This window comes from Equus quagga, chromosome 6, assembly GCF_021613505.1.
Source record: "Equus quagga isolate Etosha38 chromosome 6, UCLA_HA_Equagga_1.0, whole genome shotgun sequence".
In the NCBI taxonomy this organism is placed as follows: Eukaryota; Metazoa; Chordata; class Mammalia; order Perissodactyla; family Equidae; genus Equus; species Equus quagga.
In genome coordinates, this window is record NC_060272.1 from 80,251,069 (window position 1) to 80,277,821 (window position 26,753).

The following is a 26,753-nucleotide window of genomic DNA, read 5'->3' on the forward strand; positions in this document are numbered from 1 at the left end:
TGTCAGTGACAATCCCTCTTCGCTCCTCACTCACCCTTGTTTGGGGTGCGGGGGGGGGGGGCACTTGACTAATTAATTAGAAAATATATCTGGAAGAATAATTGTGTGAGAATAACAAAGAACATTTTAAAAGAAGAATGAAGGTTTGGGGGACTTGATGTACTAGCTATTAAAATGTATTAAAAAAACTAAAGTAATTGAAACATTGTAGCGCTGGCATGGGAAAAGAATAGAAAGTTGGAACTGAATAGTTCAGAAACAGAACTATGATTAAAATGATATTTCAAATTGTAAAGATATGGGGAAGTGGATAGTGCTAGTGGAATCATAAAAAGCTACATGTTTTTGGTAGATAGTTTGGCAGTATGTTACAAAAGCCTTAAAAGTGTACATATTCTTTGACCCCAGCTATTTCACTGCTAGCCATTTATTTCAGCCTCTGGAAATACTTGCACATACACAAAAAATGTTTATCGTGGTGTATATACCTTGCTGTAGCAAAGAACTGAAATGATGTGAATGTCGAGTTGAAAGATATTGGTGAAATAAACTATAATATTCTATATAATGGAGTTTTATGGAACTCTCAAGAAATGTGGATCTAATATGTGGTAGGAGGTTTTTTTTAATGGAAAGATTCTCAAAATAAGTGAGTGAGGGAAAAAAGTGCAGAACATAATATATGATCCTGTTTTTGTTTTCTTAAAAAAAAACCTGCTTATATTTGTATATGCATAGAAACAGAATTGGAGGATACATACTAAACTTTTAAGAATCGCTGTCTAGGGAGTGGGATTGGAAGTGGCAAGAGTCCTCAATTTCTATGTTTTAATGTAGTTTGAATTTTTTACAATATAAAAACAGTGTGTCACAAATAACATGTTATTTGATAAATTTGAATGTCGCGTGTGTTTTTAATTTCTGCGACTCTTTTCTTGAGGAGTCTATAATTTTTATCCTAAGGAAAATTAAAAACTGTATCATGGCTTAGGCTGAGTAAAGACTAGATTTGTGTTTTTGTCTTTATAAATCACGTCATCCCGTTTCTACAGATTTGTTTAGTCACTGCTACTTAAGCATAGAGGCTGGCCTGGTGCTGCAGCGGTTAAGTGCACACATTCCACTTCGGCGGCTTGGGGTTCACCAGTTTGGATCCTGGGTGCAGACCTGGCACCGCTTGGCAAGCCATGCTGTGGCAGGCGTCCCACATATAAAATAGAGGAAGATGGGCACGGATGTTAGCTCAGGGCCAGTCTTCCTCAGAAAAAAGAGGACGATTGGCAGCAGATGTTAACTCAGGGCTAATCTTCCTCAAAATAAATAAATAAAAAATTTGAAAAAAAGGTTAAGCATAACCTTGCTAGCAAATAAAGGGAAAAAAGTTCTTTGATAAAGAGCTATTAGAAAACCAATAAACTTTATTCCAGAGAAGAGATATGGATTTACTCTCTCACCAAGCTCTATTCACTTGTAATTGTGGGAAAAATTAGGCCCACTATAAAGTGACAAAGAGAATATTCTAGAGTAGAGGCTTTCAAAGTTTAGCAGATGCATAATCAGTCTTAGAATAATTGCTAAAGATGTAGATTCCTCTGTCTTAACTATAAAGGTTCTGATTTAGTAGGCTATGTCTCATTCCATTCTTTGCTCTTAATCACTTTCTGAAGAGTTCTGAAAGCTCAGCATAGTTGTTGGCCCCTGCCTTATATTCCAGCCATAAGGCTGTTCGTATATACTGTCTTTGTTTTCCAGCCTGGGCTGGCTACATAATTTGCAGGGCCCCATGTAAGACGAAAATGTGGAGCCTCTCGTTCAAAAAGTAGGAAAAAAGTGCCATTAAAGGTTCTAAAATGGGGCCAGCCCTGTGGTGCAGTGGTTAAGTGTGCACATTCTGCTTCAGCAGCAGGGCTTCGCCAGTGCGGATCCTGGCTGCAGACCTGTGCACCGCTTGGCAAGCCATGCTGTGGCAGGCATCCCACATATAAAGTAGGGGAAGATGGGCACGTATGTTAGCTCAGAGCAGTCTTCCTCCGCAAAAAGAGGAGGATTGGCAGCAGATGTTAGCTCAGGGCTAATCTTCAAAAAAAAAAAGGTTCTAAAATGTAGAGCTTTTTCTTTTAAGAACATTGAATTTCTTATAAAACATAATGATAATAATGCTTTATGAGTAACAAACTTATAAATTGGAAAAAATATTTCAGTATCATAAGTTTTGTATAATACAGTAAATAGTGCTTTATGTGATATCTTGACTGGTCATAATATTTTTTGTCTTGCTTTTCTACAAATTTATTAGGTCATCGAAATCTTTACTTTGAGCAAGTTCATTTTCAGTCAGTATAATTGAAGGTGATGTCAGTTGCTCTTGGCAAAGGCAAGATTGCAAATAATTTTTTATTTGAGTAGGATCTTTTGCTGAGGCACCCATTCACTAGAGCTGTTGTGTTTTACAGGCTGTGACACATTGTGTTCTGATTATTTACAAATAAATTTTTGTACATTTAGAGCTGATGATTCTTGCAGAACATTTTTTTCTAAAAAGATTTAACTTCATATAAATCAGTTTCATGTAAATCTGAGTTTAATTTTAGATGTAAATTTATACAGTATTTTAATATTTTTCTGACAATTCTTTTTATTTGTAGAGGTCATACAAGAATCCAAAAGTAGCTTGATGATTTGTATATAATTAAAAATGCCTGTTTTTTTGTGCATGCTGCCATTGTATCTTCTATTATAAGAAAAAAGTAAAATTGTCTTCCTCACTAACAAATTGTTTATCTAGACCTTTATGTTAAAATAACGTTCTTTTCCATTGAATGCAACCATCTTTAAATTTAGTTTCTATTTCTAAGCCTATAGATACTTGCTTTTCTATAGCAGTTTTGGAAACCAGAGATTGTAAACTCTTTGAAGAATTCTAAGAACTTTTTGATTTGCTGTATTGCAGTGTCCATGTGTACATTTTTGTTTTGTAGTTTATTGACTGAGTTTACTGCCTGAGTTCCTGTCGCAGCGCTCAGGCTGGAGAGTTAATATTTGTGCAGGTGCCTCAGGGACAGGCTCTGGGGATGGACAGGCAAGCTGGCCTTCCACCGTGGATCCTGCTGCTGCGGCCAATTTGGGCCCGGGTCCCACCCTACCACCTTGGGGGCCTATGGCACCCAACTGCTTCGAGGCATATGCTTATATGCTTGGCCACCAGTCTGTCTTCACAACTCCCATGCATGCTTCATTGTCCCCTTGGGCTTCACTTAACAAAACACAAGTTCAAAGATAAAATTATTAAGAATTTCGGGATGAGAATAGCAAAGTATCAAATTAAGCATGGGGCCCCTTTGACAGTTGGGCCCTATGCACAGGTCACAAACTCATGAAGCTGGCCTGGGGCTCCATCATATTGAAGTCCATCACATTTGATCTGCTCTCTCCTTCCGGAACCTTAGATGTATGTATTCCCTTGGCTTGGAATGCCCACCTGCCTCTTTTGCCTAGTTAAGATTTAATTCTTCAGATCTCAGTGTAGTTGTTTACTTTGTCAAAAAAAGCCTGACCACTCTGAACTAGATTAAATTCTTTTTTCATAGCACTTTTTGCTTTAGTAACATTTATCATACCTGCAATTTTATGCTATTTATTTGGTTATATGATTGATTCCTCTACTGGATTGTAAGCTCCATGAGGACAGGGATTCTGTTTGGTTTTGCTCATTGTTGGCTCACTGTTGTGTCCAACGCATCTAGCACATTGCCTGGCACAAAGTGCGCATTTGATAGTAATTTGTGGACTGAAATATATGAACTAACTGCTGTAGGGGAAGGCATACAGTGTAGTGGTGGGTGTTGGAGACAGATTACCCAGGTTTGAATTGAGGTTTTATTACTGCTTGCTCTATGTGAGGTTTTGGATAAGTTTTTATCTTTCCAGCTTCTTAGATTCCTTCTCCCATTGCTTTTTCCCCGCATCAGCCACACCAGCTCTCTTTCAATCCTTCCTTCTCCTGTCCTCCATCCTGCCACAGGACCTTTCCAGTACTATTCTGTCTGCCTAGAATGCTCTCCTTCTCTTACCTAGTCCTTCAGATCTCTCTAGTCACTTTCTCAGGAAAGCCTTCCTTAACTTCCCTGAGAGGTGAAGTTAACCTGTCCTGTACTTAGATCACTGTGTAGTTCTTTCATAATACCTACTGCATTTGAAATTTTACATTTATTTGTGTGATTAATTAATAAATGTTGGTCTCTAGACTCTAATGTGTATTAGTTTAGGGACCTTGTTTGCACATAGCAGTTGTTCAGTAATATTCAGAATGAAAAGAATGAATGAATAAATGAGGAAGCAAGTGGGAGTAGTGAGATGAGCCTAGGGAAATAGGCAGGGGCTAGCTTATCTTAAGGTCTGATTTGCCATAATAATTAGCTTGAATTCACCCAGTAGTGTGATGTGTCAGATCTGTGATGTCAGTATGTGACTGGCAGCAGTGTGAAAATCTGATCTAACAGAAGCAAGATGTGAGGAGACAGGAGGCTGTTGAAATTGTTCAAAGAGATGATGAGATTCTGAACAAAGCTAAGGTAGGAGGGGATATATTAATATGCTTAAAAAAATTTTTTAATGACTCTTATGCTAAAGGAGAGTGAATATATATTTGGGGGAAGCTGGGGAGCACCCCCAAACGGCTTGTATAAGCTCAAAATTTCTTTTTTATCCTAAAAAATTAGTAGAAATTTTATGCTAATCTGTAATATATGTCTGTGTTTTAATATAAAATTGTTTGTCCCCAAACTTTGAATAAATTTAATAATTTTAGAAAGCTGGTTTATCTTTATTTTGTGGTTTTGTGGCAGGAACTAGAGAACTAATTAGAAAACAACAGTAGTAAGATAGTGATCTAATCAGATGAGATATTAGAAAAATTACCCTGTTATATTATAGTAAGCACACGTGGAAAATTATTGAATTTAGCAGTTGAAAGGCAGTATAACATAGTGTAGAGCCGGACTATCTGGATTCATCTTGGCTCCCCCTTGACTAGCTGTATGACGTTAAAGAAGCTATGTGTCTGTTTCTTCATCTCTGAAGTAGGAAAATAATAATTAATATCTACCTCAGGGAGTTAATCTGAAGATTAAATGATTTCATTTACACTAAAAGGAAAATGTATTTCTAGTGCCTAGCACATAGGAAGTATTCCATAAGTGTTATTTGTTACTTTTTTTTTTGAGGAAGATTAGGCCTGAGCTAACATCTGCTGCCAATCCTCCTCTTTTTGCTGAGGAAGATTGGCCCTGAGCTAATATCTGTGCCCATCTTCCTCTACTTTATATGTGGAACACCTGCCACAGGATGGATGGGTAAGCAGTGCATAGGTCCGCATCTGGGATCTGAACCCAGGAACCCGAGGCCGCCAAAGTGGAGTGCATGAACTTAACCACTATGCTACTGGGTGGACCCCTTGTGACTTTGTACTTTAATGTATCAAATAACATTGCATCAAAGCACATAAATCAAGGTAACTTAATAGGAAAGCACTCAAATATTTGTTGAGTTAATTAAATTTCTTCTAGAGTAGTGCTGATAGAACTTTCTGTGTTGATGGAAATGTTCTGTATCTACACTCTTCAGTATGGTAGCCAGTAGCCACATGTGACTATTGAGCACTTGAAATGTGGGTAGTGCAATGGAGGAACTAAGTTTTCAATTTTAATTAATCTAATAGCCGCATTTGGATAGTGACTACATATTGGGCAACACAGGTCTAGAGTGTAGCTGTGTCTCTCTGCATTCATCTGATTTGTCGATACTAATTCCAGATTTCAGATAATTCTCATAGGTTCTATCATTACGTCTGGTGGTTGCGTTCCCAACTGCAATACTGGTTCCAGGTATCAAATGCATCTTTAATAGGGTCTGCTCTGTTATTCTGATTCTTTTTCTTGCTCTAGAATCATCAAAATACTTTTGAAAACATTGATGGCACATAATATTGATGAAGAGAAGATGGCCATATTCTTTGCTTCATAATTATAAATCGTTCTCATTTTTAGATTTATAAACACCAATTAGAATGATCAAGGCAGTGAATTTTTTCATCACCTTTATATACATATCTGCCTTTAACGTTCATCCACTTATGAACTATATCAAGCAAATTTTTGTGCAGACATCATAAAAGAGTAAAGAATACTGCCACGTATCCTTTTTAGTAAAACAAATTGATTTAGATTCTTGTCACAGAATATTGAGTAATGAAGTAATTCTTGTGTAATGACTGACTGGGTGAGAATACCATATTTCCTTTTTGTCCTTGGAAGTACGTTGTTCATTCATTGATTCTTGAGTTTGAGAAAATTCATCAAAGGCAGAGTTTGTTGTTGCAGGCTGGCCTGTGCATTGTAGGATGTTTAGCAGCATATCTACCCTACTAGTTGCCAATAGCACTCCCCAGTTGTGGCAACCGAAAAATGTCTCTAGACGTTTCCAAATGTCCCCTGAGGGACAAAATTGCCATGTTGAGAACCACTGATCTAGAATATCATGATGTGAAGATTCGAGGTCTGAGACTACGCTTAGATGATCAATTTTGTCATTGTTAGTAGTGTCTGTCCATTAGAACTTTCTGCAGTGATAGAAATGTTCTAGTGTGATAGCCACTAGCCACATGTGACTTTCAAGTACTTGAAATGTGGCTAATGCGACTGAAGGCCTAAACTTTTAATTTCACTTTACCTAGTTTAAATTTAAATAACCACCTGTGGCTAGTGGCTGCGGTGTTGGACAGTGCAGGTCTGGAGTGCTGCTGGATTCGTGTTTTTTCATTCTTCTGATTCGCCTCATAATTGTGAAATGTCCTTCCTTGGCAGTTTTCTTCTCTTTGTCATTTTGGGTGGAAAATGAAAAATTTTGAATTCTCAACACTATTCAGTGAAATGCAAAAGAAAGATTACAGAGGTGGTGTTTCCAGATTTCTTTTATACTTTCTTAAAAGGTCATGCTGTACTTTGAGCAATGTAGTAGAAAATACTGAGGATAAGGTAATAGTGTTGATTTATTTTGCTATTGTATCACTTTTCTAGGTGACTTCATTTCTTATTTTTTAATTTTATTATTTTAGTCTTTTCTTAGCATATTGGGGAATAATTGATGAGTTCTGATGAGATACCAAAATGTTTCAAGATACAGAAAAAATATCACTAAGATCTTATTATATATCTTAGACTTATGAAAGAGTCCAGGGGATCCATAAGTGACTTCCAATTAGAATGAGTTTTATTCCATTTTTTAAAAAATAAAATTTTTCTTTATTCTTTGGAAGACCTGTAAGAAAAAAATAAAAATTGTGAAATATCAAGCATTACAAATAGATAGAAGTGCTTAAAAAAATCCCAAAAATTGAGTCCAGTGGACCCTGATAGTGTACTAATAGTTACTGACAGTTTAAGGGAATATGTTTATTGTCTCAACATTAGGTATGATATTTGCTTTAGCTTTTTTGTAAATTCTTTTCGTCAGGTTAAGGGAGTTTCCATCCATTCCTACTTTGCTAAAATGTTAGTCATGAATCTTAATTTATTAAACATTTCTGCATTTTTTTATGATAATCTCTCTCTTTTAATATGTTAATGTGGTGAAAGATATTAGTTGGTTTTCTATTGTTAACCCAGTTCTGCATTCCTGGGATTAACTAACTTGGTCACAGTGTACATTATTATCTTTATTATTTTTAAAAATTCCATTGTTGGATATGGCATACGAATTATCTTAAGATTTGTTTCATCTGTGTTCGTGAATGAGATTGACCTAGAAGTTTCTTACACTATCCTCGCATCTGGGTTTGGTGGTGGCGTATTCATGCTAATCTCCTAAAATGAGTTGAAGAGTGTTCCCTCTTTTGTATCCTCTTGAAATCTGTGTAGGATTGGAATTATTTGTTTCCTGCTGTTTGGTAAAATCGTCCGGGTCAGTGAGTTTAACGTGTAGTTTTTAGAAAATCTACAGTAGTCCACCCTTATCCACAGTTTCACTTTCTGTGTCGTCAGTTACCCTCCATCAGCCTTGGTCCAAAAATATTACATGGAAAGTTACAGAAATAAACAATTCATAAGTTTTAAACTGTGTGCCGTTGTGAGTAGTCTGATGAAATCTTGTGCTGTCCTGCCCCACATGTGGATCATCCCTTTTGTCCAGCGTGTCCACACTATATGAGCCACTCGCCCGTTAGTCACCTAGTAACCGTCTTGGTTATTGGATGGACTGTCACGGTATTGCAGTGCTTTTGTTCAAGTGCCCCTTATTTTACTGAATAATGGCCCCAAAGTGCAAAAGTAGTGATGCTGGCAAGATATGCCAAAGAGAAGATGTAAAGTGCTTCCTTAAAGTGAAAATGTGAAAGTTCTCAACTTAATAAGGAAAGAAAAAGAATTGTATGCTCAGATTGCTAAGATCTATGGTAACTTTTACCAGAGTATCTTGTTCTAGTTGTTCTAGTTTATTATTAGTTTTTGTTGTTAATCTCTCACTGTGCCTAATTTATAAATTAAACTTTACCACAGGTATGTATGTATAGGAAGAAACCGTATCTATAGGGTTCGATACTATCCACAGTTTCAGGCATCCGCTAAGGGTCTTGGAATGTATCCCCCGAAGATAAGGGGGGACTACTATAATTTAAACTGCTTCATTTCATTTAATAGATGCAGGACTCTTTAGCTTAGCTATTTCTTCTTAAGTCAGTTTTGAAATATTTTTCTAGGGATTTGTCCATATCACATACATTTTTATATTTGTCACCATAAAGTTGTTATTTTAATATCTGTTATCTGAGCCATCTGTAGTTACAATCTCTTTTAATCTTGCTCATTCATAATTTGTGTTTTTCTTGCCTTTACCTCCCTTCTGTGATTAATCTTGGTACAGTTTTATCAGTTTTATTAGTCATTCCAAAGAAGCAACTTCTGGCTTTTTTGTTTATTATCTCTGTTGTTTATGTATGTAATTTCTGTTTCATCATTTTCTGCTGTTTATTTTTTCCTTCGTTCTATTTTCTTTGGGTGGGTTCTGCTATTTTTCTGAGTTCAATTTTTTTCTAAGTTCTTGGGTTGGATGTTTAGCTCATTTGTTTTAATATTCTTAATTTTTAATGTAAGCATTTAAGACTACCCATTTTCCGCTAGTACTCTATTTGATTACTATAGGTTTTTATGATGTGAAGTATTTCTGGTCAATTCTGAATGTTTTCCATTATGATTTCTCCTTTCATTCTTGAATCTTTCTAGTTTTTATTTTTGTTACATCGGGTTCTACCTTAATTGCTGTGTGGTCAGAGAATGTATTATGTATATACCAGTTATTTAAAGTTTGTTTGGACATGCCCTGTGGATGGCCTAATATGTTGTCAGTTTTTGTTCAGTGTGTGTTTGCGAAGAAGGTGTGATATCCAGTTAAAGGTGCAACCTATATATGTCTATTGAGGTAAACTTGTTAAATCTTTTTGTCTCCAGAAACTAGCAGTTACCTAGAGAGATGTGTTAGTGGATTTGTTAGTAGTCTTGTCATTTTTTTCTCTACATATATTTGAGGCTATGTATTATTTACATCCCATTTTAATTGACCCTTTTATGATTAGTAGATGAACCACTTCTCTTTAGTAGCATTTTGCCTTATTCTCCTTTTTTCTGATGTTGTCATAGCTACATCAGTTTCATTAACTTGCTTTTGATCAAAATTTGCTTAGCATGACTTTTTCCATCCTTTTTCTTTCTCCCTTTCCATGCTCTTGTTTTTGTATGCATGAAGTTGGGTTTTTTTTTTTCATCCAGACTGACAATCTTAGTTTTTTATCTAGAGTGTTTAGTTTATTTGCATTTATTTGTGATTACTGGTAAATCATGATTTATTTATATTATCTTATTTTGTGTATATGTGTATGTGTGCTTCCTTTTGCGTTCTTTTGGGGTTTGATAATCTTTTTGTTATTGTTGTTTTTGTGAGGGAGATTGGCACTAAGCTGACATCTGTTGCCAATTTTCCTCTTTTGCTTGAGGAAGATTGTCACTGAGCTAGCATCTGTGCCAGTCTTCCTCTATTTTTTGTATGTGGGATGCTGCCACAGTGTGACCTGGTGAGTGATGTGTAAGTCTGTGCCCGCGATCCAAACCCACGAACCCCAGGCTGCCTATGTGGAGCATGTGAACTTAACCACTATGCCCCTGGGCCAGCCCAAGGGTTTGATGATGTTTTGTTTTTCATTCCATAGTTTGAATGTCATAATATATGTTCTTTATTTTTTATTTTGATTCTTTTATTGACTGTGGTAGACATTTTAACATGCATACTCAATTTAGTCAAAAGTTAATCTGTATATTCTGTCTCAGCTAGAATAGTAGAAGAATTTAAAAACTCTCTTGATTTATGTGCTATCATCATCCAAAATTTTAATCGTCTTTTTTAAATTTCACAAATTATTTTTTAAATACAATCAGTATTTGTTTAGGCGTATTCACGTAGTTAATTTCTTTACTCATAGTCCTTTGCATTCAAGACTTTCCATCTGGGATCACTAACTGTCTTGAAGTATGTATATCCTTTAGAATTTCCTTAAAGAAAGAGTGTTTTGGTAATAAACTCTCCTGGTTTTTATCTGCATGAACATGTCTTCAATTACATTTTAATCCCTGGAAGATTGTTTCCCTGGATATACATTTCTAAGTTAGAACTTGTTTCCTTGGAGCCTACCTGGTGGTGCAGCGGTTAAAGTCGCGTGCCTGTCTTCTGGGGGGGTCTGGAGTTCACTGGTTCAGATCGGTGGCGTGGACTGTGGCAGCATCCCACATATAAAAAATAGAGGAAGATGGGCACGGATGTTAACTCAGGGCCAGTCTTCCTCAGCAAAAAGAGGAGAATTGGTAGCGGATGTTAGCTTAGGGCTAATCTTCCTTGGTCGGGTCGGGGTGGGGTGGGGAGTTAAAAGTTGTTTCCTCTCAGGAGTCTGAAAATGTTGCTCTGTTTTCTCTCGTTTGACTTCTCATTGCTCTAGGAAGTCATTGTCAGTCTGTTAGTTCTTTGAAGGTAATCTGTATCTTTTTTCTTTGGCTGCTTTTAAGATCTTCTCTGGTTTTTGGATTCTTTGGTTTCAGTGTGACATCAGTAATACGATTTTTTTCCGTTTTTGTTCTGTTTGGGGTTAATTGGGCTTTCAGATTTGGAGCTTAGTGTTTCTCATCGATTTTGGAATACTTTCTGCCATTATTGTTTTGAATCTTTATCTTTCCCATCCTCATTCCATGCTGTGTCAGTCAGGATCCTGGCAGAGGGCTCAAAGGGGTAATTGAAGAGAGTTAAAGAGGGGACTCTTGACAGAGGGTTGGGGAGGGGTTGGGTGTAATGGAACCACAAGGCACAGTGAAGCCATTCCCGGGCCTGCAAGAGCAGGGAGGGTGAGGGGAGAATTTGAGACCCTTCACGGCAGAGGAGAGAAGCCTCATAGGAGCTGTAGCTTTTGGTGGAGAAAAGGAGCCCCTGGGGCTGAGGGAAGAGAGTGAGGAAGCCAGCGTGATATGGTCTCTGCCAGTTAGCCTCCTGGGGCTCTGAGTAGGACAGAGAATTGACCATTACTTTGTCCTCCAAGGCTCTTTAACTTCTGTGCCTTTCTGCATTTTCAATACTTTTTTGCATCTATCTTCAATTTTCTTCTCACTGTGTCTAATCTACCTTTTAATCTGTCCATTGAGTTTTTAACATTTTTATTGAGGCATGTTAACATACAATAAAATGTACAATCTTGGGTGTCCAGTTTATGAGTTCGGACAGTTATATGTAACCATGTAACTACCATCCAAACAACATATATGTCTATTGATATTTAAATTTCTCCTATTATATTGCCCCTAAAAGTTCTGTTGTGTTATCTTGCTCCTTATATATATATATATATATGTATATATATATATATATATTTTAAATTGTGGTAAAATACAACATAAATTTCACTGTTTTCAGTAGTTTCACATTGTTGTGCAACCATCACCACTATCTCCAGAATTTTTCCATTATCCCAAACTGAAACTCGTTACTCACTAAACAATAACTTCCCATTCTGCCGTCCCCTAGCCCCTGGTAACCACTCTTCTACTTTGTTTGTCTGTGAATTTAACTCTTTTAGGTACCCTGTAAGCGGAATCATGCAGTATTTGGCTTTTCACGTCTGGCTTATTTCACTTAGTGTGATGTTTTCAACATTCATCCATGTTGTAGCATGTATCAAAATTTCATTCCTTTTTAAGGCTAAATATGTTATATTGTATTTATATATTACATTTTGTTTATCCATTCATCCATCAATGGACACTTGGTTGTTTCCACCTTCTGGCTATTGTAAATAGTATGGTTATGAACATTGGTGTATAAGCTATTTGAGTACTGCCTTTAATTCTTTTTAGTATATACCTAGAGGTGAAATTCTGTCTTGTATGGTAATTCTGTGTTTAATTTTTTGAAGAACTACCATACCGTTTTCCAAGTGGCTGCAGTTTTTTACACTGTTTTACATTCCCACCAGCAGTGGACAGGGGTTCCAGTTTCTCCACATCCTTCCCAACACTTGTTACCTGTTTTATTGATGTTAGCCATTCTTATGTAACATTGTAGTTTGTTTTTGTTTTTGTTTTTGCTGAGGAAGATTGGCCCTGAGCTCATAATCTTCCTCTTTTTGCTTGAGGAAGATTCGCCCTGAACTAACATCTGTGCCAATCTTCCTCTATTTTGTATATGGGATGCCACCACAGCATGGCCACGGACAAGTGGTGTAGGTCTGTGCCCACGATCCAAACCTGTGAACCTGGGCCCCTGAAATGCAGCACGCCCAAATTTAACCACTAGGCCCCGAGGCTGGTCCCCACCTCATTGTGGTTTTGATTTGCATTTCCCTAATGATTAGTGATGTTGAGCATCTTTTCATGTGCCTCATTGGCTACTTGTATATCTTCTTTGAAAAAAATGTGTGTTCAAGTCCTTTGCCTATTTTTTAATTGAGTTCTCTTTGTTTTTTTATTGTTGAGTTGTGCGAATCTTTTTAAAACAGATGTTTCTGACATTTCCACTATCATTGAGTTTTGTTGTTCTGATTCTTTGATTTATTGTTCTGAAACTTATGGTGGCTTGTTTCCTCATGTCTTTAGAAAGTTTTGAATATTAGCTCTTGGGAATGTTTCTGGAAAACTCTGAAGCCTAGATTAGGGTGTATTACTCCAAATGCCTAGGTGCACGACTAACATAGGACTATTTTGAGTTTATTGGCTGAAAGTCTTCTGGACCACATGGGTCCTGTTGAAATGGTGTGAGAACCCTATTTAAAGGCCTACTCATGGTTATCAGTTGTCTGAAGTAATTTTTCCCTCTTTCATCTGTTGTTAACATCCAAACTGGAAAGTTTCTCCCTCCTTCTTCCTTTTTCTTTCTTTCTTTCTTTTTTTTTTTTTTTTTTTACAGTGGTTTACCGTTATACTGAGGATCCCAGCTTTATGTGGGGAATGTCCTGTGAGATCCCTACCTTAGGTGGGCCCCGGCTGTATCTGTTGTCTGTTATACCTTGGGTAGCTGTCAGAATGGAGACTCGAGGTCCCTCGGGGTTGCGTGTGTCTCTAGGGTAAATACGTGAGTGCTTGCTTTCATCTTTGCATCGCTGCTTTTGCTTCCTTTTTAGCTTCTGAGGATGCCTTTAATTTCTTGTAAGCTTAACAATACATTTTAGAAAATTTAAAATATTTTATCTGTTTTTATTTGGTTTTAGCAGAAGAGTTTTTCAAAGTATCTAGTCAGCAGTACCATCAGGAATGGAAGGCTTACTCATTTGAAAAAATGCAGTGTTTCAAATAAATGGAAAAGTACCTAGAACCATATAATCATACCCATGTGTCCACCTCCTAGGTTAGCAAATGTTAATATGGCCAGTTTACTTATCTTTAAAAAAAATTATACATGGCAGATATAATTGAAGCCGCTTTGGGTCTCTTTGAGATCCCATTCTCCAGCCTCTGCTTCTTCCTCCACAGAGATCACCACAATTTTAAAGTTGTTTATCCTTCCTTTCCATGGTTTTACACTATGCCCACAGAGGTAACTAATACACTATATATACTTACTGAGTTTTAAAACTTTCACATAAATAACGTATTGTGCCTGTCCTGCCATTTACTTCTTTCATTCATGTTTGTTAGCCATTTTTTGCTTTCTACTCTGAATTATCTGGCCTGCTGTTCATTGGCCATTTTTCTGTTGCATTGTGTATTCTTTTGGATTGGATTTGGCAGCATATAACAGAAAACTCTAAAACAGTGTCTTTAAAAAGAGAAAGGTTTATTTTCTCTCACATAAAGTATGGAGTTATGCAATCTAAAGGTGGCCTAGTGGCTCCAGAGTATCGTTCAGGGACTCGTGCTGCTGGTGCTGCTGCTTTGTTTGCTCTTCTTAGCTGGTGTCTTCCGTTTTCTAAGTCTTCTTATGGTCCAAGAGGATCAGTAGAACTATTGCCATCATATCCTTTTCCAGGGAGCAGGAGAGAAGATCCAAGGACATAAGAAAAATGGGTTTCCAGCGGAATCGGCTCCCTTCAGGAAACCCCACCCCAAACTTTGTTTCTTATTGGCCAGAACTGAATCCCTTGGCTGCTTTTGGCTAGAAGGGGGGCTGGGAGATGCCATTTGGCTGGGTACATCGCGTTTGTGTTCTATTACTAAGGAAGGAGTGGAAGGTGAAGATTGAGGAGGTAGCTGTCAGTTTCTGCTATAAGTTGTCTTTTTCTTACTCTTTTGTGGGAGTTTTTATGTTCTGAATATTAATCCTTTGTTAATTATATGCAATGCAGTTTTTCGCTTCTAATCTGTAACTAGTCTATCATTTATGGCTAAGTTTAGAAGGTTATAATTTTAATATACTTGAATTTATTAATTTTAAAAAAGGATTTGTGCCTTTATTGTTTAAAAAATGCTACTCTGACATATTCTGCTATATTTTCTTCTTAATGTTTTGTTAATAGTTTTTTAAAGTTTTGCTTTTCACTTTTAAATCTTTTTGTGTGTGTGTGTGTCGCCCTGAGCTAACATCTGTTGCCACTCTTCCTCTTTTGTTGCTTGAGAAAGGTTAGCCCTGAGGTAAGATCTGTGCCAGTCTCCCTCTATTTTATATGTGGGATGCTGCCATACCATGGCTTGATGAGCGGTGTGTAGGTCCGCACCCAGGATCCAAACCTGTGAACCCCAGGCTGCTGAAGCGGAGTGTGCCAACTTAACTACTATGTGACTGGGCCTGCCCTTGTTTTTTTTTAACCTTAAAGTGTAATTTACTTATTTATTAAGATATAATTGACATATAACATTATATTAGTTTCAGATTTACAACATCATGATTCTGTATTTGTATATATTGTGAAATAATCACAAGTCTAGTTATCTGTCACCATATATAGTTAAAATTTTTCTTGTGATGAGAACTTTTCAAGATTTACTCTCTCAGCAATTTTCAAATATGCAATACAGCATTTTAACCATAGTTACCATGCTGTACATTACATCCCATGACTTATTTATTTTATAACTGGACCTTTGTACCTTTGCTTGTCACCACCTCCCCCCCCCAATCTGTTCTTTGTATCTGAGGAACTCGTTTTTGTTTTTAGCTTCCACATATAAGAGAGATCACATAGTATTTGTTTTTCACTGTCTGACTCATTTCACTTAGTATAATGCCCTCAAAGTCCCTTTTTCCAAATTAATTTGACTCTTTTTGGCCTTTCTCTTACATATGTTAGGATCACCTTGTCTTCTTCTGAGATGAACCTTATTGAGATTAAAATTGGAATTGTATTAATTATTGTAGGTTAATTTTGGGAGACCTATGTATATACATTTTTAACTGCAGTTCTCTTATGAATTATGACATGCTTTCATTAGCATCATTAGATGGGGACCCTGAGGTGCAGAGATGTATCCTTGCCCAAGGTTTCCCAACTATACTGCAGAGATGGGATTAGAAACGAAGTCTTTCTGATTTGAACTCCTGTTCTTTTAATTAAAGCAACTGAAAGAATGTTTAAAGGGATTTTTAAGATAGGATAGACCTGTTTGTAAGCAGAAAGAAGGGAGCCACTGCTAAGGGTAACTTTAAGATAAGATAGAGAGTGAGAAGAGATGAGGAAGGAAATGAGGTATGTGTAGGAGAGGGAGGGGTGCTCAGTTGAGGGCAAGGGAAGTGGGGGGGGAAGGGGAGGGGAGGAGGACTCAGATCGAAGAGAAAGTTATAGGGAGGGAATATTTTGTGAGAAATTGGGGAAGGTGATAGGAAGAGAACACTGGGATGAAGAGAGATTTTGAAAAGGAAGACACATAAAGGAGCTCATCATACAGGAAGGCTTTTACTTTTAGAAAGTAAAAATAAGGTCATTTCCTGAGAGAAAGGAGTGATGGATGTCAAAATGAGGTAAGAGGTTTCGGAGGAAAACAAACTTGAAAGGACAGCTTTGGGATATATGCTAGGGAATCACGAGATAAATTACAAGGGCAATATCTCTCAAATTTGTTAAGCTGGAAAGATCCAGGGTCTGGAATTTACTCTTCATGGAATATTATGAAATATTAGTATGATAAATTTAAAGTAACAAAGTATCATTTTGTGTTATGGATTTAAATTTAGATAGGAGCAGTGGTAAGTTCCAAAGGTCTAAGGAATGATTAAAGAGGGAAAACTGAAACTTGAGCAAAATCTTATCTAAACTCTTCAGTGAATGAATCAAAGACTACTGTATACATGGTTTTTGGGTGCTACATCTCTGATTTTTTAAGTTGAACACTAAACCATGCTCTAAAAGATGAGTGAGGAATTAGAGCGAAGAAAATCCTTAATATGAGCTCTATGGCATGACTTCAAAACAAGTTTTCTTTTCTATTTTTGTAGCTTATTTCCTGTCTACAAGTCGTGCGTGATTTTTCAATCTGACTCTGATATCCTTACTTTTGTTTTTTCATGGTCTTATAAATAATGATATTTATAGTAAGCCAAAAATATTAGTATTCAGATTTCTCTAGTAACTATCTGAGAGAGAGTAGTTTACCCAACTATGTATCCTCAACAATAATACTTAAAAGAATTTCAAATCATGGGCTTTGATGTCTCACAGACTTAAGGCCAAATTCTGGTTGTGATACTTGTTAACTTTGTGATCTTGGGCATGTGACAATCTCTGAATCTCGGTTTCTCTGTATGTAAAAGAGAGGAAATAATTCCTACTGCAGGGATTTTGCTAGGATTAAATGAGAGAATGTAATGTAAAGTATTTAGCACTCTGCATGGCAAATAAATGGTGCTATTGTTGTTGTTAACAACAGCAATAAAAGTTATCATTATAGCTGCCTAGGGAGAGAAGGAATCTAAAGGTTCCATAAGATTTGACAATTGAGATTCCTGACTTTTTTTTTAAGTCCTGAGCTAACACCTATACCAGTCTTCCTCTACTTTGTATGTGGGATGCCTCCACAGCATGGCTGATGAGTGGAGCAGGTCTGCACCTGGGATCCGGACCTGTGAACCTGGGCCACCAGAGTGGAGCATGCAGAACTTTAACCACTCAGCCATGGGGCTGGCCCCAGGTTCCTGACTTTTTGAGGACAAGTTTAGTAGCATGAAGGGGGAAGAAGCCAGAATGCAGTTAATAGAGGCAGAAATTATAGACTGTTAAAATTATTTGTGTGACTATTTGATTACTGTTTTTTCTAATATATTCAGAACTCTGTAAGGGCAGGGACTGTTTTCCTCACTTTTGTATCCCTTGCTTCTGGCATGGTGCTTGGCATATAGTCAGCCCTCAGTAAGTACTTTTGAATAGAAATTATTTAGGAACTTTGGTTCTCTTGATCTCTCTCTCTCTCTCACACACACACACACACACTCATACTCACACACACACTCTCTCTCTCTCTCTACTAAAAACTCATTAAATATGTCATTTAATCCATTCATCAGTAAATAATCTCCAGAGTTCCCACTTTAGATTCTCTGGGCTCTGAGCCACTAATGCTGTTTCTTGGAGAATGTTTGTAAATTGAAGGTGGCTGGGTTAGGCCAGTGGCGTGGTGAATGGTGGGGCCAGAAACACCACTATACTGAGTTAGGAATTTGTGAGCCTCATGTCTTCTGCTTGTATGACTGCTTAAAACATCTTTCAAGCTTGCCCTATCCTTGCCTTTATTTTCCTGAAGTACCTGGAATTGGTCTCCTGCTCGTTCCTTTCTCACCGTCACTGTTCTCTCCTACCACCTCCTGTTGCTTCTGGCTCCTCTGATTCATTTGATTCTTCTATGCAGTGTGAGCTCTTTTAAAGCTTTCATTATTAGTGACAATGAGAGAATATAAACAGGCAATACAAAAAGACTTCTTTATTATTTCTTTACTGAAACTTCACAGGTTATATAAAACACTAATGTCTATACTGGGTCTAGAGGAAGTGCTTTTTTTTTGAGGAAAATTGGCCCTGAGCTAACATCCGTGCCCATCTTCCTCTACTTTTTATGTGGGATGCCCACCACAGCATGGCTTGACAAGCGATGTGTAGGTTCGCACCCAGGATCTCAACTGGCAAACCCCGGGTCACCGAAGTGCAATGTGTGAACCCAACCACTGTGCCACTGGCCTGGCCCCTAGGGGAAGACTTTTAAGGGGAGATTTGCTTCCTTTCTACCCCCCTGAGCGTTAAGCATGATGAGTTTTACATAATGTGGAGCCACCTAAGGGTAGTTTCTGTTAAAGAGTTAGGGCCCCAGGGTCAGTTTCCACCTCTGCTTCCTACTTGACCTTGATCATAACTCCATTCCTCAGTTTCCTCATCTGTAAAATGGGGATAATAAGACCTACCTCGTAGGGTGGTTGTTAGAATTAATGAGATTGTATCTGTCTATCTATCTATGGAAAATAATGTCTTGCAATGCTGAGTTACTCAGTAACTGTTAGTTGTTGATATTATTATTATTGCTTCTCTCTTTTATATGTGCTAAGCCCTAGGAATTTAGAGATGAGTAAAATAAAGCCCCTGGTGTCAAAAACTAATAGAGAGGGGCAAGCCCAGTGGTGCAGCAGTTAAGATTGCATGTTCCGCTTCGGCGGCCAGGGGTTTGCCGGTTTGGATCCCGGGTGTGGACATGGCACTGCTTGGCACACCATGCTGTGGTAGGTGTCCCACATATAAAGTAGAGGAAGATGGGCACGCATGTTAGCTCAGGGCCAGTCTTCCTCAGCAAAAAGAAGAGGATTGGCGGCAGATGTTATTAGCTCACGGCTAATCTTCCTCAAACAACAACAACAACAACAACAAACTAATAGAGAAAAGGAAAGAGGGGCAAATAAATCCTTACACTACATTGTGATAAGCTGGGTAAGTGGTGCGTCGTGTGAGGTGGGATAGAGACCCCATTTGTGCTCAGGCCCACAGGAGGAGGGTCAGGAAAGGCTGATGAAGGGGGCGCTAAAGCAGGGTTTTGAAAGCTGAGTTCTGATTTCTGAAGAGGAAGGAGTTTGACACGTAAAGGTTTTATAGGTCATTGCTACTTGGAGAACTTTAAGGGAAAAATACGTATTTTTGGTTTTTGACTCCCAGCTTGTTGAATCTTTCAGCGCGGGAAGTCTGTTTTTTTACAAAAAAGTTCCTGAGGTCTTTCTGATGCAGATAATTTGCTATTGGGAAACCATTGCCCAGTCATTTTCAAGAAGAAAGAATTTAAAGTTTTGGTTTTGGGAAACTAAAGTGAATACCATATTGCTATTTAATGTATTGACTTAATGATTTTATTGTTTGTATGATAATGTTCAACCAGGTGATTAATATAAACTAATTTTTAGATTATAATTTATTATTTATGAAATCTGATATTTTAAATGGAATATCGTTTTTTGTTATATTAAAATTATATTTTGATCTAGATTTTATTAAGTGTGCGAGTATCAGGGTATCCAAAGATCATCAGCTTTAGGAACTGTTTTGGTTTGTAGAATAACTAGCTTGTTAATTTGCAAAATTATGCATGTGTAGTGCTTTTCAAGAATGTGTGATTCCTGGAGAAAGAGTGTATGATTCAGAAATTCTCTGGGTAATCCATAGTCGATTTGTCTTCATCGCAGTATAGGATGTGGTAGTGGTGTTTACTAATATGCTGTGTACTCAGGTTGTAGTCAGCAGGTATTAGTGGTGAAGTATCTTGTAAAAACACAAACTCAACTTGTTGAATTAGGGCATGAAGTGGTGGGATTGAAGAATTTGCAAATGAAAGGACAAAAATATTTATATTTAGCATAGTTAGCTGTTCACAGTATTTTATTAATAAATCCATTTTTAAAAATGTGTTAAAGAATTTAACACAATTCTTTAATGGAAGTGTTTTCCTTTTTATCTAGAGAGCTGTAGAGGGTGCTATATCATTAGGAATAGTAGTCTGAGCTGGCTTCAGTGCTCATTGTAAGAATTTCTTTAGGCCGGAGTGTCAAAGTTAGTTCATTTCTCTTGGATGTTCATATTTTTTAACTGTTTTAACTGAAATTAGAGTTAGTAATGTTGTATAATTGATGTAGTTTGTAAAGAATATTGATCTAATATACTTGGTTGCAAAATCTTTCATCTTCCAGATTCTTTGAATATAGTTGAATTTATGATTTCTCTACTTTATATTGATTACAGTAACAAAGGCTTATTGTTCTGTTATCTACCCTTACTCTCTCCTCCCAAATTGAGAATTCTGTATTTTGATTGCTTGGCTACATAAGCAGTCTCTTTCCCTTCTCTTAAGATAGGTCTCAGTAGGTCACATGTAACCAAACCATATGTTGGGAATGTATGTTTTAGGTGGGTCTGGTTCAGAAGAGTATTATCTTTAGATGAAAGATTGTTAGAACAAAATGGAATTTAAAAACATGGATAGACTTTAGAAGCTGTTTTTGTTAAGATAAAAGTCTGGCTTTTCTGGCTGATTAGTTTATTATTCAGATAGGAGTTCCATAAATTTCAAACTTTACTGTTCTCTAATTTTTCTGGTTTAATGATGATTTTAGAAAACTTGAGGTAGAATTATCTGACTACTTCTTTAGAAACCAGTTTTTAGTAACTTTAGACTGTTTGACCAGTGCTGAAGAATTTAGAAATTATGTGAATTTGGTCAAGTTAGTAGAGTGGTATATGTTGGAATAAAAGGCAATAAGTTAGCTATGTTAAAAAAAATACAGGGGCTGGCCCCATGGCTGAGTGATTAAGTTTGCACACTCTGCTTCCATGGTCCAGAGTTGCGCCAGTTCAGATCCTGGGGCGCGGACCTAGCACCGCTCATCAAGCCATGTTGAGATGTCGTCCCACATAGCAGAACCAGAAGGACCTACAACTAAAATATACAACTATGTACTGGGGGGGGGCTTTGGGGAGAAGAAGGGGAAAAAAAAGAAGATTAGCAACAGATGTGAGCTCAGGTGCCAATCTTTAAAAAAAACCCAAAAAACAAAAAATATTAGATAAGTATCAATCTTTCTAAAATGTAGACAACTTTAAAGTATTCTGACCCAAACCTTGCCAGAATTTCTTCTTTTTTCTTGAAACTATATTATAAATATTTATTATAAAGTTTTATGCTATAGTTCCTAAAAAAATTTACGCAAAAATTTGTCTTCCCATTGCCTATGCCCTACCCCCAGAAGTGAAAGTATTTTCTCTTGTTGTGGGTAAAAGATTGCTATTGTTCAAGCTTTCTTATTAAACCAGTGTACTCTGTTTTTGTTTTTTAACTCTCAAGGCACCACCTTCCATGGTCAATAATGAACAACGCCAGCATGCAGAGCACATATTCTTATCATTTAGGAAATCAAAATCACCATTTGCAGTTTGCAAGCATATTTTGGGTAAGTAGTCACTTTAAAAGTATTTTTGCATAGTCAAATCTACTTTTTCTAATATTTTAAATTGATTTTAAAATAAGCAGGTTCGTACAGTTATAATTTTCCATTAATAATCATTCTGCTGAAGTGTCTTTAAAGATATTCCGTAAAGCTGGACAAAAAACTTTGTTTTCACTTTGGATGTTTTCCCCCTAAATAGAGTGTTCAATAATTTATTCTATTATTGACCATAATATGAAAGCTGGTAATGGTGAGGGAAAAAAAATCTAATATTTTTCAGTTGTTTTCAAGTGTGATTTAATTTATTATAGGAAATGTACAATATGTCTTATCTCAGTGTTTTAAAATTAAGAATATTTTTGGAGATTTCCACAATTTCTTTCTTTTAGGTTTTTTTGCCATATAGTTTGTACTCAGCTTACTTAGCAAATATTATCAGTTCTGTGTAGGTTATCACTGTATATCTTGATGTTTACTCTTATAAAAAATGTGTAATGAGTACCTTATATCTGACACATGGACAGAAATGATCTCTTTGCTTTAAAAATAATCACAGAAGTTGTAACTCTTGTCCAAAGATGACATTTTCTGAGACATATATATGCATAGAGAGAGAGTCTTCTGTTTCTTCGATATTTTTCAATAATAGAAAATTTTCATTGGTCATTGTTGTTTTATAATCTGATTATTGTTGGCTGTTTCTCTTAATTGGAGCCATTTTTTGTAATCCATATTTAAGACTCTGAAAGCCTGAGTTATCCATGACCACAGAATTGGTTAGTTGAGTATAAGGAATTAAAATACCTGACCTTTTATTCTTGTGCTTTTAGTAAGACTTATGTTAGCCACTGGTACTCTGGTTTCTAGATCAAAACCACCTGCAAATTAAAGTTACATGTTAAAAATGCTTTATATGTAAGGACTTAGAGATGAGAGTTGTCAGACTGGAGTAGAAAGAGCACTGATGTAGGAACTAGGAGATCCGGTCGCCAGTGGTGCCTGATGCATGATGCCCCTTGAGGAAGTCACTTAACCTCTCTGAGCCTTTTGTCATCTGTGAAATGGAAATAATGATGCCATTTTCCTTAATGGACTTGGCTATCTTAAGTTGTGAGATGCAAGTGTAGTAACATATAGAAGCACTTTGTGAACACTAAGGTAAATGTCATGACCCCCATTGCCTGATTCCAAATAGCTTTTTAAAAATTTTACTTGAGGAAGATTAGCCCTGAGCTAACATCTGTGCCATCTTCCTCTACTTTATATGTGGGTCACTGCCACAGTGTGGCTGATGAGCAGTGTAGGTCCACACCTGGGATCCCAACCTGCCAACCCAGGCTGCCAAATTGGAACATGCTGAACTTAACCACTATGCCATGGGGCTGGCCCTATCAAATAGCTTTTTAAAAGTATGATAAGCTTAAAAAATGGTCTATTCTGTTTGCAGGGAGCTAGCAGTGGTCGTGAAGGTGACTGTCTCATTCAGGAACAGGTTTTTTTTTTTTTGAGGATGATTAGCCCTGAGCTAACATCTGCTGCCAATCCTCCTCTTTTTGCTGAGGAAGACTGGCCCTGAGCTAACATCCCTGCCCATCTTCCTCTACTTTATACGTGGTATACGTGGTAACAGCATGGCTTGCTAAGAGGTGCCATGTCCACACTGGGGATCCGAACTGGCAAACCCCAGGTTGCTGAAGTGGAACGTGCAAATTTAACCACTGCACCACCGGGCCAGCCCCCAGGAACAGTTTTAATAACCACCTTTTAAATTCTAAATGAGGCAGTTTTGAATTTTTTTTTTTTTTGAATGGTCAGATTTTATACTTGGGTGAATTGGTTTCTGGCACTAAGAAAATTTATGCCTGTAGAGAATATTTAATTCAATGTTAAAAGAAGCAAAACTAAACATTAGTATTAAGAATTTAAGGGACGCTTGCTTCACCCTTACTGCTTTGAAATTGCTCAGTGTTAATAGATTTAGAAAACCGTTGTGTTAAACTAGTAACCTGAAATAATTTGAGTCTGATTTTTGTGGCGTATGCCTTACCTACATGAATTAGGGTTCCGTCTTTGTTTCATCTAACTTTCTACTGTAATTCAGTTGTCATTCTGTACTAGTGGGGAACAGTTGATCTAAGTTCTAAGTATTTTATTAGAGTGTATTTGTTTATACCACTCTTCCTTTTTAGAGTTTGTATATTTTATGAAGTGCTATTGCTTTGTTATGATTTGAGCTTGTTTTGGGATACTTTTGTTTTCCTGATAAAAATTTCTAAAGGATAGTATTGGTAGTTCCAGCTGTGCTTCTAAAATCACTTTGGGTTTTGAGACATTAATTATTTAAAAGGTCGAGTGCGTGTATTACAAGCATAATCATTAATGTACTGCAAAGTCCTGTGTTACATTAATGTTTACACCTGAACTTCACAGAAAATCTTTTAACTCCTTATTCGGTTGCCACCGGCACAGAAGGGTTAATTCCTCTAAGAAGACTTCTCATACAAGTGGCAGTCAATCGCAATTCAGAATTTTCACGTTCTTATTCAGGGATTACATATCATTTTTATAGAACGTCTGGGTAATATATTCTAATAAGGGGGAGACTTTCTCTTTGATGCTTCCCTTTTCTGGTCTCATAAATTCTTCCTTCCCACTTCTAACTTAAGTTTTATTATGTTTCTTATTTTTCCTCATTTCTTTCTCTTCTTATCCTTCTGTTTTCATTCTAGTTTTAATTTTTTTGCACTTTTCTGTGTGTGCACATGTGCGCGTGTGCATGTTGCATGCTTGTGCGTTTTGTCAGAAGAGCACTTGTAGACTTCTTCACCTCAGAAGTCTTTGGCACTTAGGATTTTACTAGTTTTGTAGGGTCAGATGTTCCTTTAAAAAACCTGAGTTCTGTTCTTATGAAGAAATATCCCCAAACAGGGATTCGTTCAACATTTCTGGAGCTAACTTTAGCATTCTTTTGTCCTTCTCTCAGGGAGAAATGGATTTCTTTAATTTCTTATCTCAGTAGTAGCTGGAACAAAACAAAATGAGACCTGAGACTTATTGGTGTACCTAGGCATCATTAGTCAGCCTTTGGAACTCAGATTGCCTGCTTTGGACAGAAATCTTTAAGGCCAAGGAGGTGATTGTAGTAGCTGAACTTTTGGGGCTTGACTACTACTAGGGTTTTATTTTTCTTTAAAAAATATTTTTTGATCAGAATGTAGTGCTTCTCTTTTATTATTTACTTCACTTTAATTTTGTCTTCAGGGCTCTGTGTCTGGTTTCATTCAGATGGCTAAGATACAAATGAATTTTATTTAAGTAATTCTTATAAAAGAAAGTTTCCTTGGTAGGAAGTGAAAGCTTCCTGCTAAAGTAGCCTAAAATAATTTATCATGTAGACAGTGTCCCAGTCAGTGGAAGATCATCCTAAAAGTATTAGAAATTCTAGATGAATTGTAAGTTTTTCGTGAAGACCTTGCAATTTCAAGTATCTTTACAGCACAGGGCAAGAGTAAGGCTCCTGTGTCCATGTGAAGTCATAACTCATCTTCTGCTGGTAGGCGTCTACAGTTCCTCCTAGCATTTTTTGCACATTTATATATAAGTGCAGTGTATGAAGGCTAATAACAGTTTTTATGAGAAAGTGTAGTTTATTAGGTTAGGAAAATTCCATCTTTCAAATTTGGAATTTGGGTTTCTTTTTTTTCAGATTCCTCCGTTCTTATGGGAGTAGTAATTTAGAGGTTTTCATTTAATACCGTACAGCAGAGGTATCTACGAAAAAGAGTTACCTGGAAATCTTTTTTTTTTTTTTAAAGATTGGTACCTGGGCTAACAACTGTTGCCAATCTTCCCTTTTTTTTTTTTTTTTTAAGGATTGGCACCTGGGCTAACAACTGTTGCCAATCTTTCTTTTCTTTTTTTTTTTTCCTGCTTTATCTCCCCAAAGCGCCCCTGTACACAGTTGTATATCTTAGTTGCAGGTCCTTCCAGTTGTGAGATGTGGGATGCCGCCTCAACGTGGCCTGACGAGGGGTGCCATGTCCGCGCCCAGGATCCGAACCCTGGGCCGCCGCAGCAGAACGCGCGAACTTAACCACTCGGCCGTGGAGCCGGCCCCTGGAAATCTTTTGAATGTCACTCACCTTCTGTAATTACGGCGCTTCCCCCCACCCTGAAAAAAAGCCTAGGATGTAAGCACAAATAATTAGAAAAACGCATGTTTCACTGCTCATGAAAAGCAGAAGGGGCTTGTTTGGTCTTATCTTCATTGGCATATGCATTTAGGGGTGGATTAGTATTGCTCAAGGAACATTTGCCAGCCATGTGATCTTGAATTTCCTCTCTTAATCTCTTGGTGCATCAGTTTCTTCGACTGTAAAATGCAGGAATTGAACTAGATGATCTTTGGAGTTCTGTTTCTAAAATTCTGTTGAGTCCTTAAGATTTTGCTTCCTTGTTAAAATCCATGGTTAAGGATTTCAGGTTTCTTGTCCTTAAAATTTTTACCATTGCAATAGAAAATGAAGATAGGCACACAACCATCATTTTCTTTCAAGATGAGGTTTATAATCAGAGATTATTTGAATTACCTTTATGGAGCGTATCATGTTTCTCATCAAGTGATCTGAGTAGATATAGCTGGTTTCTGTTTCAAATCCTCTTTGAATAAATTCACTTATTTTTTTTCTTCTAGAACTTTGAGCACATCTTTTTATAATAGGTTTACATTTTTGGAAGCTGTCGCTTCAATTATTGATTATATTTTAAGATTTCTAAATTTTTGTGAGTTCTGCTTATCATCTTAATTAGAATTCATGTTAAGATAGCATGGAATAATGAGACTT

The 26,753-nt window shown here is 37.0% G+C and overlaps 1 protein-coding gene across 1 annotated transcript in view; it reads left to right on the top strand.

Annotated features, from left to right (window-relative positions):
- XPO4 (exportin 4) overlaps positions 1-26,753 on the top strand; it is a 121,522-nt gene that overhangs the window by 6,937 nt on the left and 87,832 nt on the right. Inside the window, exon 2 of the mRNA XM_046664990.1 lies at positions 21,807-21,912. Within this exon, the coding sequence (XP_046520946.1) occupies positions 21,807-21,912 (106 nt within the window). The remainder of the gene's footprint in view (positions 1-21,806; positions 21,913-26,753) is intronic.